This window comes from Gopherus flavomarginatus, chromosome 7 (genome assembly GCF_025201925.1).
Source record: "Gopherus flavomarginatus isolate rGopFla2 chromosome 7, rGopFla2.mat.asm, whole genome shotgun sequence".
In the NCBI taxonomy this organism is placed as follows: domain Eukaryota; kingdom Metazoa; phylum Chordata; order Testudines; family Testudinidae; genus Gopherus; species Gopherus flavomarginatus.
In genome coordinates this window covers 71,729,964-71,744,030 of record NC_066623.1, presented here as the reverse complement: position 1 = coordinate 71,744,030, position 14,067 = coordinate 71,729,964, and the positions used below count along the sequence as shown (strand labels likewise).

At 48.2% G+C, this 14,067-nt stretch overlaps 1 protein-coding gene across 2 annotated transcripts in view; it reads left to right on the top strand.

Annotated features, from left to right (window-relative positions):
- DENND1B (DENN domain containing 1B) overlaps positions 1-14,067 on the top strand; it is a 258,748-nt gene that overhangs the window by 218,392 nt on the left and 26,289 nt on the right. For both annotated transcript variants that reach the window (XM_050961408.1, XM_050961407.1), the window contains 2 exons: positions 11,732-11,772; positions 12,652-12,720. In XM_050961408.1, coding sequence (XP_050817365.1) covers positions 11,732-11,772; positions 12,652-12,720 — 110 coding nt within the window. The remainder of the gene's footprint in view (positions 1-11,731; positions 11,773-12,651; positions 12,721-14,067) is intronic.

Genomic DNA, 14,067 nt, shown 5'->3' with positions numbered 1-14,067 from the left:
TGCATTTAATCAGTTATATATCTGTAAATAGATTTTTCTTTAAATATAGTAATTTGAAAATACACTTTTTTAGTCTGAAGCATAAAAAAAATTGTCTGCCATATCAAAATGGTATTCGGTATCATGCAACGTTCTCATTAAAACTTTTTCACAAGTTTCCACCTTCTCTCTCATGCATTCTCCTACAGAGCTAAATATAAGTATCATTAGTGTGAATGTAACTTTCAGTGCGCTGCTAGGATTATTGATGGTGCACCCTGTGGCCTTCTTCTACTCTGTGTTAACTCTGCTGGAGGGGCAGAGTTGCTGAGTCCTCATTGTACCTTCTAGGGGTATGTCTACACTATGGGATTATTCCGATTTTACAGAAACTGGTTTTGTAAAACAGATTGTATAAAGTCAAGTGCACGCAGCCACACTAAGCACATTAATTCGGCGGTGTGCGTCCATGTACTGAGGCTAGCGTCGATTTCCGGAGCGCTGCACTGTGGATAGCTATCCCGTAGCTATCCCATAGTTCCCGCAGTCTCCTCCGCCCATTGGAATTCTGGGTTGAGATCCCAATGCATGATGGTGCAAAAATAGTGTCACGGGTGATTCTGGGTAAATGTCGTCACTCAATCCTTCCTCCGTGAAAGCAACGGCAGACAATCATTTCGCGCCCTTTTTCCCTGGATTGTCCTGGCAGATGCCATAGCATGGCAGCCATGGAGCCTGTTTTGCCTTTTGTCACTGTCACCGTATGTGTACTGGATGCTGCTGACAGACACGGTACTGCAGTGCTACACAGCAGCATTCATTTGCCTTTGCAAGGTAGCAGAGACTGTTACCATCTGTATTACACCATCTGCCATTGTAAATTGGCGATGAGATGATGGTTATCAGTCATTTTGCACCGTTTGCATTTGGAAATTGGCGATGACGGTTATCAATCCTTTTGTACCGTCTGCTGCTGTCATGGGTGCTCCCGGCTGGCTGGACAAAAATGGGAATGACTCCTTGGGTCATTCCATCTTTATGTTTTGTCTAAAAATAGAGTCAATCCTTCCTGCTAGAGTAGGGGCAAGTGTACTAGAGAACCAGAGAGCCCCAGAGATCCCACAGAAATGATGAGCTGCATGCCATTCTAGGGGGTGCCTCTGCAACCACTCCACCCGTTGCTTCCCTCCTCCCCCAACCTTACTGGGCTTCCATGGTGGTGTCTTCCCATTTGTGTGATGAAGTAATAAAGAATGCAGGAATAAGAAACACTGACTTTTTAGTGAGATAAAATGAGTGGGAGGCAGCCTCCAGTTGCTATGATAGTCCAGGCAGGACATTAAAGGGTGTGGAGGAGAGGAGCGCAGCCTCCTGCTGCTATGATAGTCCAGGGAGTACAGAATCATCTTTAGACATGGAAGGGCTGGGGGGCTGATGGAGCTCAGCCTCCAGCTGCTATGATGAGGATGGTTACCAAGCCTTTTGTATCGTCTGTCGGGAATGACTGGGAGTCATTCCCATTTTTACCAAGGCCAGCCAGGAGCACTCACGGGCTGACGATGACGCTGGCTACCAGTCATTTTGCACCATCTGCCACCGGGAAGAGAATGCTGGTGTTCAGCGCTGCAGCACTCCGTCTACCAGCAGCATGCAGTAGACATAGGATGACATTGAAAAAAGGCGAGAAACGATCTTTTTCCCTTTTCTTTCAGGGGGGAGGGAGAAGGGTGTAAATTGACAACATACACCCTGAAACACCCGGAAAAATGTTTTTGACCTTTCAGGCATTGGGAACTCAGCCAAGAATGCAAATGCTTTTTGGAGACTGCGGGGACTGTGGGATAGCTGGAGTCCTCAGTACCCCCTCCCTCCCTCCATGAGCGTCCATTTAATTCTTTGGCTTTCTGTTACGCTTGTCACGCAGCACTGTGCTGATTCCCTGCTATGGCCTCTGTCTATCATAGCCTGGAGATTTTTTCAAATTCTTTGTCATTTTGTCTTCTGTAATGGAGTTCTGATAGAACAGATTTGTCTCCCCATACAGCTATCAGATCCAGTATCTCCCATACGGTCCATGCTGGAGCTCTTTTTGGATTTGGGACTGCATCGCCATCCATGCTGATCAGAGCTCCATGCTGGGCAAACAGGAAATGAAATTCAAAAGTTTGCGGGGCTTTTCCTGTCTACCTGGCCAGTGCATCCGAGTTCAGATTACTTTCCAGAGCGGTCACATTGGTGCACTGTGGGATACCGCCTGGAGGCTAATACCGTCGAATTGCGGCCACACTAACCCTAATCCGACATGGCAATACCAATTTCAGCGCTACTCCCCTCGTCGGGGAGTAGTACAGAAATCGGTTTAAAGAGCCCTTTATATTAATATAAAGGGCTTTGTTGTGTGGACGGGTGCAGGCTTAATTCGGTTTAATGCTGCTAAATTCGGTTTAAACGCGTAGTGTAGACCAGGTCTAGATGTGCCACATGAAAAAACAATTCTGTTAGGTACTGGAAAGTTTGATCCCCACCTGCTGCAATACTTTTTTCTATCAATTTTTTTTGCAAGGTAAATGTAAAGTGGAGACAGGGAATGGGGAAGGGTATGCCTTTGCAGTCAAAGACCTGGGAATAATGTTGAGAATCAGGTGTTCAACACCCTACCTCACAGAACCTATCAATTGCAAGGATATTAGGATTACTAGTCATCTTTATGTTCCCTTTGGGACATCTACTTTTTCTTCTCTTTTCTCTCACACACTTTCACGCTATTCTTCACTGCATTCCCTTTCACAATAGGAAAAGCATTTTTTATTGATGGAAAAAGTATCTCATGTTTATGCCAAAAACATATGAAATTTATTTTATCAGTAGAACTTTCTTTAATATGGTCATATTGGAAAATAGGCTAAAGCCCAGTGTCAGCCTGTGTTGTATTGCTGCTATTCAGTTAAAACTTTATGCACAGTTATTTAAACTTGTTGGCCCCTGGTCACAGCTGGCTGCTCAGAAATAAAAACTACAAGTCTTGTAATTCCCAGCAAATTGCCTTCATATATAAATAAGTATTAGCAAGAAATGTAACTGGGAATTTTTCCTGCTTCTATAACAGCAACCAATCTGCACCTTTGCACCTATCACCTAATTTTTCTTGGACAAGGGCTTCGGAATAATTTTACAGATATATTTAACTCATCCAGAGAGGGGTTTTTTTCATAACCAGAACGTATTGGCAAATTTAGTGAAGAAAATATCAGGAAGCATTCATATTTTATTAGTACACTTTTTTTTTGGTTGTGGTGACAACCTTAGAGCTACTAGTAGAAAAAGATTCTACTTAATAGTGAAGAAGTCAAGAGACTTTGAACCTCTGTTGGGAATGTGAGATTTATAATAAGAATTCAACATTTTCCTATTTAAATTTGTGGTAGTTCAGATATTGGCTCAGCATACATGGTGTTTGCTTCATATTTTCCCTGATTGAGTATGTGTCTGTTTTTCTTCAGTTATTGACTAGTAAATGGTAGAACTTTGGAAGGATTTGTGATCTGCAAGCCTCCCCACCAGTGTACTGGTCTAATAAATTTCTTATTAAATTACAAAATCTCATCTACTGTAATCTCTGGTAACAAATGGAATTCAGAGGGGCCCTGATAAACATACTTCAAGTGCGGTAATTTCTTTCTTAAGCAAGAGCCAATGGTAGTCCATTCTTTCAATGGATTTTTGTTTAAGCCCGAAAGGATTATGTGGTTAAGTTTGCCATGAACACAAGCACTAAATTGTTACATTAGCAAATTCATTATATTAGTGAATGAGTAGTGGCTACATTCTCCTTTATGATGAGGAAGTAGTTTTTGTGTGTATACTATGTGTCCTCCAGTAACACTAGTGAGCCCGGTCAATCTTAAAAAGACAACTGTTCAGTCTTTGTGAATGTAGCATATTGGTTAAGGCACTTGTGCTGTGGATAAGTGTACAGTCAATGCTAGTAAGCTTTCTTTTCCAGCGTGGCATCTCTTTCACTCACTGCTCCATTTCTGAGAATTTGGGTATTGCAGAATTGCTTGCAAGGAATTTATCATGATGGTATGGAACATTTAAATGAAAGCATTTCTATAAGTCCAAAAAAGTTAACTTGTTTCCCTCAGAAATTGCTGTATTACCTTTAACAATTATCCAGTTAGTCCTCAGACATGTTCTACGAGAGCTAGGTTGTTGGTGTTTTGGCTTTCCACCAGCCAATCCAGGTTCTAGTTATAAGATTTCTTTTAAAGCTTAAACTTTTGAAATCTTCTGTGAAAAAGCTGATGTTTTGTCAAAGGATATCAGTGTGTTCTTTGCAAAGTTGATAAATTCTCTCTTTGAGCAACATGATTTTTGTGATCTCAAATATTTTGCTTGGAAGTATTAATTCATGGTAACTATCATTGCACTTCACAATATCAGCAAATTCAAGTGATTAAGCTACTTTTAACATTTCTCAAAGGTAAGGAAATCAGTCTCGCATGTTCAATTAAAGTGTCTTCTGAAGCTGTTGTTTCAGTTAATAATAAGAGATATACCAATCTCCTAGAACTGGAAGGGACCTTGAAAGGTCATTGAGTCCAGCCCCCTGCTTTCACTAGCAAGGCCAAGTACTGATTTTTGCCCCAGATCCCTAAGTGCCCCCCTCAAGGATTGAACTCACAACCCTGGGTTTAGCAGGCCAATGCTCAAACTACTGAGCTATCCCTCCCCCCACCTTATCTACATCAACCACCTTATCAAATTTTAGCATATCTTTTGTGGCCAATTTAATAATATGATAGCACACAATGATCTTACCTATGTTGATAGTTGTCTTACTCATCCACTTGCCTTCTACAGTGTGAAAGAAAGAACACGTAATTTACAGTGGGTTTCCCTATAAGTAGGGTGACCAGATGTCCCAATTTTATAGGGAAAGTCCCGATTTTTGGATAAGACGGTTACTCACCTTTGTAACTGTTGCTCTTCGAGATGTGTTGCTCACATCCATTCCAGTTAGGTGTGCGCGCCGTGCGTGCACGTTCGTCGGAAACTTTTTACCCTAGCAACTCCAGTGGGCCGGCAGGTCGCCCCCTGGAGTGGCGCCGCCATGGCGCTCGATATATACCCCTGCCGGCCCACCCGCTCCTCAGTTCCTTCTTGCCGGCTACTCCGACAGTGGGGAAGGAGGGCGGGTGTGGAATGGATGTGAGCAACACATCTCGAAGAACAACAGTTACAAAGGTGAGTAACCGTCTTTTCTTCTTCGAGTGATTGCTCACATCCATTCCAGTTAGGTGAATCCCAAGCCATACCTAGGCGGTGGGGTCGGAGTGAGAAGTCGCGGCATGGAGCACTGCAGATCCGAAGGCCGCATCCTCTCTTGACTGCTGGACCAGGGCGTAGTGGGAAGCAAAGGTGTGGACCGATGACCAGGTCGTTGCCCGACAGATTTCCTGGATGGGCACACGGGCGAGGAAAGCCAGCGACGACGCCTGCGCCCTGGTAGAATGCGCAGTCACACGGCCCGTAGGGACGTGGGCCAAGTCATAGCAGGTCCTGATACAGGACGTTACCCATGAGGATAACCTCTGGGAGGAGATAGGAAGCCCCTTCATGCGGTCCGCTACCGCCACGAATAGCTGGGGGGATTTGCGGAAGGGTTTGGTCCTCTCCACATAGAACGCGAGAGCCCTACGGACATCAAGCGAGTAGAGCTGCTGCTCCCTTCCTGAAGAGTGAGGTTTCGGGAAAAAAACCGGAAGGAATATCTCTTGGTTGATGTGGAAGGTCGAGACTACCTTGGGGAGAAAGGCAGGGTGTGGCCTCAGCTGCACCTTATCTTTGTGGAAGACTGTATACGGGGGGTCTACCACAAGAGCCCGGAGTTCCGACACCCGCCTAGCTGAGGTGATAGCTACTAAAAAGGCAGTCTTCCAAGAGAGATAAAGTAGGGAGCAAGTAGCTAACGGCTCAAAGGGGGGCCCCATGAGCCGAGACAACACCAGGTTAAGATCCCAGGTTGGAGTCGGACGTTAGGGTATAAACGTTCCAGCCCCATAAGGAATCTAGACACCGTCGGGTGAGAAAAAACAGAGCGACCAGCCCCACCCGGGTGAAAGGTGGAGATAGCTGCCAGGTGGACCCGCAACGACGATATCGCCAGACCCTGTTGTTTGAGGGACCAAACGTAGTCTAAGATATTGGCCACCGAAACTTCCATAGGGCGGAGACCTTTCTCCACGCACCAACGGGAGAAATGCTTCCACTTGGCCAAGTATGTCGCTCTCGTGGAAGGCTTCCTGCTGCCCAAAAGCACCTCCCGCACCGGTGTGGAGCAGCGCAGTTCAGAGCCGGTCAGCCACGCAGGAACCACGCCGCTAGGTGCAGCGACTGCAGGTCCGGGTGACAGAGAGTCCCGTGCTCCTGGGTAATCAGGCCCGGGTGAAGGGGCAGGGGAACTGGGTCGGCTATGGCCAGGTCCAGCAGCATGGGGTACCAATGTTGCCTGGGCCACGCCGGGGCTACCATGATCACGCGAGCCCTGTCCCTGCGCACCTTCAGAAGGACCCTGTGGACCAGAGGAAACGGGGGAAACGCGTAGTACAAGTGGGTCGTCCACGGAATAAGGAAGGCATCCGCTATAGACCCGGGCTCCCTGCCCTGAAAGGAGCAGAACGCCTGGCACTTCTTGTTCCCCCCCGGACGCGAAGAGGTCCACACGGGGATAACCCCACCTCTGGAAAATGGAGAGGGCGACGTCCGGGCGAAGGGACCACTCGTGCGATAGGAAGGATCTGCTCAAGCGATCCGCCAGCGTGTTCCGTACTCCGGGGAGGAAGGAAGCCGTGAGGTGAATGGAGTGGGCTACACAAAAGTCCCAGAGTCGCATCGCCTCGTGACATAGGGGAGAGGATCTGGTGCCGCCCTGCTTGTTGATATAGTACATGGTCGTCGTGTTGTCGGTAAACACCGCGACACAACGACCTCGAAGCTGGTGACAGAACGTTTGACAAGCAAGGCGGACCGCTCTCAACTCCCGCATGTTGATGTGCAACCTCACCTCCTGCGGGGACCACAGGCCCTGCATTCTCAGGGTTCCCAGGTGGGCCCCCCAGCCAAGATCTGAGGCATCCGTTGTCAGGGACACCGAGGGCTGAGGTGGGTGGAAAGGGAGCCCCACACACACTACGGACTGGTCTAGCCACCAGTCGAGAGAATCTAACACCCCCTGGGGGATTGTGATCAGCATGTCTAGCGGCTGCCTTGCCGGCCGGTAATGTTCGATGAGCCACAACTGGAGGGGCCTCATGCGGAGCCGAGCATAACCGGTCACAAACGTGCATGCTGCCATGTGGCCTAACAGGGTTAGACATGTCCGCACTGATGTCAAGGGGGCTGCCCGCAGTCGTTGAACGATCGCCGACAATGCCTGGAACCTCGGCAACGGCAGAAGAGCCCTGGCCACGGTGGCGTCCAGGACGGCCCCGATGAACTCCACCCTCTGCGTGGGGATCAGGGTGGACTTGTCCATGTTGATCATGAGGCCCAAGGTAGCAAACAGGCCGGTGATCACGCGGACGTGGCTGCAAACTTGCAGTTCCGACGTGCCCCGAATTAACCAATCGTCTAGGTAAGGGAACACGTGGATACGACTGCGTCGAAGATGTGCCACAACGACTGCCATGCATTTTGTAAATACCCTCGGGGCCGTAGAAAGGCCAAATGGGAGGACTGCAAATTGGTAGTGAAGGGGGCCCACCACGAAACGAAGGAAACGTCTGTGGTGTGGCCAAATGGCAATGTGAAAATAAGCGTCCTGCATGTTGAGGGCGGCGTACCAGTCTCCCGGATCCAGGGATGGGATAATGGTCCCCAGGGATACCATGCGGAACTTCAACTTCACCAGGTATTTGTTGAGCTCTCGCAGGTCGAGGATAGGCCTGAGGCCTCCCTTGGCCTTGGGGATCAGAAAGTAGCGGGAATAAAACCCCTTGCCTTTCTCGTTTTCCGGAACCGCCTCTATAGCTCCTTTGTTGAGGAGCGTCTGTACCTCCTGTCGAAGGAATTGCTCGTGAGAGGGGTCCCTGAAGAGGGACGAGGAAGGGGGGCGGGAAGGAGGAAACGATGTAAACTGCAGGCGGTATCCCGTCTGCACCGTACGCAAGACCCAGCGGTCCGATGTTATTTGGGTCCACGCCGGAAGGAAAAACGAAAGGCGGTTGGAAAACGGGGGGGAAGGATCCGTGGGGGAAACTGTTACTGCGCCCTCGGGCGCACCTTCAAAACGAAGGCTTGGGTCCAGGCGGGGGCTTAGAGGAGCCTTGATTCTGCCCCCCTTGGTTCCCCGAATGCCTACGCCTTCCATTCCTGCCACGGCGCCTATTGAGGTCCTGCCGTTGGCGGAACTGGGGGTATGGCCTGCGCTGCTGCTGCTGCTGTGGCCGGAAGGGTCTGCGCTGCGTTCCCGGCGTGTGCATCCCGAGGGAGTGCATAATGACCCGATTGTCCTTGAGACTCTTAAGTCTGGGGTCTGTCTTTTCCGAAAACAGGCCCTGGCCTTCGAACGGGAGGTCCTGGATGGTATGTTGGAGCTCCGGAGGAAGGCCAGAGACCTGCAGCCAGGAGATACGGCGCATCGTTACCCCCGAGGCGAGGGTGCGGGCAGCCGAGTCTGCAGCATCCAAAGAAGCTTGCAACGATGTACGCGCAACCTTCTTGCCCTCGTCTAGGATGGCCGCAAATTCTTGGCGGGCGTCTTGCGGCAGCAGCTCTTTAAATTTGTCCGCTGCCACCCATGAGTTGAATGCGTACCTACTGAGCAGGGCTTGTTGGTTCGAAACCCTGAGCTGCAGTGCCCCAGCCGAGTAGACTTTGCGTCCAAGGAGGTCCATACGCCTGGCCTCCCTGGATTTGGGGGCTGGAGCTTCCTGCCCACGACGCTCCCTGTCATTCACCGACTGTACCACCAGGGAACACGGTGTCGGGTGGACATGGAGGTACTCATAGCCTTTAGAGGGGGCCATGTACTTCCTCTCGACGCCCCTCGCCGTAGGGGGGATGGAGGCCGGTGACTGCCAGATAGTATTGGCGTTGGCCTGGATCGTCCTTATGAAGGGTAGGGCGACCCTGGTGGGAGCATCCGACGAGAGGATGGTGACAATCGGATCCTCGATCTCCGAGACCTCCTCGGCTTGTAGGCTCAGATTCTGAGCTACTCGCCTAAGGAGGTCTTGGTGCGCCCTGAGATCCAGCGGGGGGGGGGGCTACTGGAGGAGGTGCCAGCCACCGCTTCATCAGGGGAGGAGGATGAGGAGACCCCCGGCAAGAAAGTGTCCAATGGGGGGTCCCCCTCGGCCCTCGCCTCTGTCTCAGGAGCCAGAGCGGAGTCTTGCTGCTTGGACCCTTCCTCTCCATCCGGGGAGGAGGGGGGCGAGACAACGAGGCTTCCGGCACCCTGTGCTCCGCCGTCGCAGGCCTAGCAGGAAGCTGTTGGGGGCCCTGGGCTTGATGGTATGCCCATGGGGTCCAAAACCCCCACTGCTGCGGGCCTTGGTCCTGTTGCGGCGGGTCTTGAAAGAGCGCCGCCTGCCAGTCGGTGCCCAGCGCATACCCGCTGTCCGTCTGCGAAGACACCGACGGCTGCCTAGAAGGCTACGGCAGGGCCGACCCTGGCTGGTAAGGGTCTGCGCGGGTCGGCAGCGAAGATGTTCTCGGTGCCGGGGATCGGTACCGGGAGTCATAGCGGTGCCGGGATCGGGACCGGGACCGGGTTCTGTCTCGGTGCCGGGATCTGGACCGGTACCGGCCGCTGCTTCGGTGCCGGGATCAGGACCGGGACCTGCCACCGACGCGGTGCCGGGAGGTCGACCGGGACCGGGACCTGCCACCAGCTCGGTGCCGGGAGGTCGACCGGTGCGGCGAGTGACGGCGGGACTGGCTCCTGGAGTCACGGTGCCGGTATCGGCGGCTGGAGTCAGACCGCGACCGTCTGGAGGTCGATCGGTGCCGCGAGTGCGACCGGTACCGCCGAGGGGAGCGGTGCCGGGACTGCGAGCGGCGATGGGATCTTGATCTGCCGTGACGTCGGGACCTGGACCGCGAGCGCGAGTCCCGAGACGGTGCCGACATCATGGGCTTGCCTCTAGATGCGACCCGCACCGGAGGTACCAGGGGTGGCAGCTGAGTAGGCTCCGTCAAGGCAATAAGGTCCCGTGCCGAGGCGAAGGTCTCCGGTGTGGATGGGACCAATATCTCAACCCCAGATCTTATGGGGGAGCTTGGCGGCACCGGACTCGACGGACCCGCCGGGCCCGGAGTCGACGGTGCCGGCGGCGCCGCGGCCGATGTCGAGGCCGGGCGCTCCAGTCGGGTCTGCCTGGCTGGAGTAGCAGATGCTGACGGTCTCGGCTCTGCACCCGGTGCCGGGGAAGGTCGGTGCCGGGGAGTCTTCCTGGTGCCGGTGCGATCCGGTGCCGGCGCCGAGATCACGGCCTGCGAAGCCGCCGGGTCAAGTGCCGCCTCCATAAGGAGAGTCCGGAGTCTTTGGTCTCTCTCCTTTTTTGTCCTGGGCTTAAAAGCCTTGCAGATGCGGCACTTGTCCGATCTGTGCGATTCCCCCAGGCACTTCAGGCACGCGTCGTGGGGGTCGCTGGTAGGCATAGGCTTCTTACAGGCCGCACACTGCTTAAAGCCCGGCGAACCAGGCATGAGCCCGGTGCCGGGTGCCGGGAAGGGCTACAGCCCCCGGCGAACAACTATCTACAACACTATTTACACTTAATTACTTACTAACTATACTTAACGATCTAACTAACAACTATAACAATAACGAGAGATAACAAGGAGAGCTAGGGACGTGGAGGACAGCTATGCCGCGCTCCACAGTTCCAACGACCGACACGGCGGTAAGAAGGAACTGAGGAGCGGGTGGGCCGGCAGGGGTATATATCGAGCGCCATGGCGGCGCCACTCCAGGGGGCGACCTGCCGGCCCACTGGAGTTGCTAGGGTAAAAAGTTTCAGATGAACGTGCACGCACGGCGCGCACACCTAACTGGAATGGATGTGAGCAATCACTCGAAGAAGAACTTTTTCTTATATAGGCTCCTATTACCTCCCACCCGTGTCCCAGTTTTTCACTCTTGCTGTCTAGTCACCCTACCTACAAGGGAGATGTGAAGCGATATTAAGGTCTTTATTCCTGTTGCTAGTCCGTTTACCTGTGATGTTAAGATGGTAGTGTCTGCAGTGCAATTCATTTTCTCACTGCAAGTTTTTCTTTTTGCCCAGAAGAATAGGGGAAGGAACCCAATTCTGGGTAAAAAGAGGGAAATCACCATATCCAATACAAGATATATTCTTAGCACAATATATACACACCCCTCCTTCAGACTTTTATTATTTTTTCTTTTATTTTTAGTGAGCCTGAATATTTGATTGCGACTTTAATTTCTCTTCATACTTGAATCAGAGTTAGCAGTTTTCTTCAGAGAAAACAATTGGATATGGTGAAAAAGAAGCACTGTTGGAAAGAAAATGAGGGGTTTATAATAGGGGAACCCCAGTTTTGCTTTTTGTATACATGGATTTCCCTCCTTCACAGTATTGGAAGACTCAAACTCATGTTTAACAATCTATGGGTTTTTTGTTTTTTTAATACGAAGTGTATTGTGGAGAGGGCAGGAACACCAAAAAATGTGTTGAATGTGTTTCTGATCATTTTATTTTATTTTATCTTCACATCTCAGGAAATTCAAAATCTTACCAGCAGTGGGTGCATACAGTAAAGGTATAATAATTTTATTTTTATTTGACTTTTTTATTTATCTTTGGAAAAGTCTGCATACTGAACATCAAGCTTTAAAAGGATATTTGACTTTATATGGTCAATTAGCCGCATTCTCTAAATTTGTGTAGTGTTCCTTGTATTAATGTAACAGAGTAAGAAAGTTATTTTTACCTAAATATTTTTTGTCATAAACTAGTGTCTTTGTCTCGACAGTATTTTTATATTAGTTTAAAAATGAGAAAATGTCTCATGCACAAAATAAATGCTAAATGTTCATCTAGCCAAGGATTTTTCTGTGTGCTGTATTGTGTTACATTCCATAACTGTGAGTTAGGTGTGGCATTAGGATTTGATAGGAATTTTATCACTTCTAGTAAACAGCAGTTTGGTTAATATTAATGTTTTTACATAGTCTGACTAAAAGAGAACCTTTGTTTCACAACATTGTTAATAGGCAGGATTAGTAAAATAGAGTACTTTAGACAAAACTCTTGTGATGAAATAAAACATGATTACCTCAATGTGATAGAAATAGAGTTTTTTTAATGATACAATATATACATTAATAAGCCAAGGAAAGCTTCCAGTATTACATGTAGTGTGGTAACAGTTCATGCATGGGTATGAGAATACGTCATTATGTTAGAATGCATTGATAAATATGTGTCAGCCATGATAATGACATACTGTAACCCTTTTGTAGATGTAAACAGTAGGTTGTAGATAGAATACAGCTGTGGAAATTTTTCCTACTTTAAAAAGAAGGCTACTATTTTCCTACTTTATTTTATGTTAGCCTGTCATTTATTTTTCTTGCTATTGTGTTAATTTTTAACCTGTGTTATAAGGGTTATTAAAATATGCTTTTGTATGTTTCAGAAAGGAGGTGCACTAATCAACACAGCCATGACCAAAGCCAGCCCTGCTGTGAAGACAGCATACAAATTTGTAAGATCAACACAATCTGTGCATAAAAAATTACAGAAACCACCTCCAATCTCCAGTTATTGTCAGAAACAGAAAAGGCGAAATAGTTCCAATATGTATTACAGAAAAACATTACAGCCTAAGAAATTGTTTTCATCTTTTATTCCTATCTTGTGAGGAAACAATAACCACTCCATGTTACTGTTATAAGTGGTTCAGTATGCTATTATTGGCTTCATTCAAAATATACAGTAGATGCTTATTTGAATACCTATTACATATTTGAAATACAGCTGAAAACCTCTGCTTAACTGATGATCTTAAAATATGGACTCTGAAAATACTAAATCTCATTTACACTAAGGCCCCTTTACTCCTCCCTAGTAGTGTAAATTAAAAGTCAGTATAAATGTTGTTTATAGTTCTAGGTAGTGTAAAGGAATCTTTGTGTAAATAACAATAAGTCCCCAAGGACTCCACTTTGACACCAGTGGTATCCTATCCAAAGTCGGTTGGGAAGCATTTATATTGTGTGCAAGGAACAATTTCAGTCTAAAACTTCCACCATAAGCAAGCTATTATTTGGGTGTGAGCATCTTTTAAACTTATTGTTATGGTGTTAATAAAATAGCACTAATTCAAAAAGTTATGGACTTGCACTCTTGGCCCTTGATTTACAGCTTCTCTAGATGAAGCTGGGGTATAAATCTATACCGCTGTAGCATGTCACATGCTAACTGTCTACATGAACCATGCTACAGTAAAAGTTACCTGATGCATTTTAATCTAGCCAGCTTTGAAACAGGAATAGGATCAAAGTGTTCTAGGGAACTTTTAGTGTGTGGTAGCAGGATCCACAGTGGCAGTGCGCAACAGGCTAGTGCAGTGAAGATTTACACCCCAGCTTGCCACACGCTGTTTAACTAGTTTTATGTCTTCAGTTTGACAAGCAGTCCAGTTTTTAAATTATCTTTAAATATCCCTAGATCATAAAGAATGTGAATTACATTATATTATCCAGAGTATAGAAACAATGTGGTAGCTCGTAAGAAATGACACGATAAGTATTTTAAGTTTGGGTTCAGAGCACACAGGGGAAGAATCTTCTCTGCCTTTCTTTTGGCTTTTCCGAGGGCTCTTTAGATTGACGCATAGTAAGTAGTTCTGAATAAATCAGTGCTAGTGTGTGATGCTAGTAGATTTTAAATAAAACTTTAAAAGAGAATTTTTAATTATACATCAATTCAAACTCTCACAAAAGTAGTGAGGAAAGAAACAGGTAAATAAATTAAAGGTACTGTATATCCACACACTCATTTATAATTTAAAAATGGTTCATTAACAGGCTAGCAGGAAATTATTCTCTTC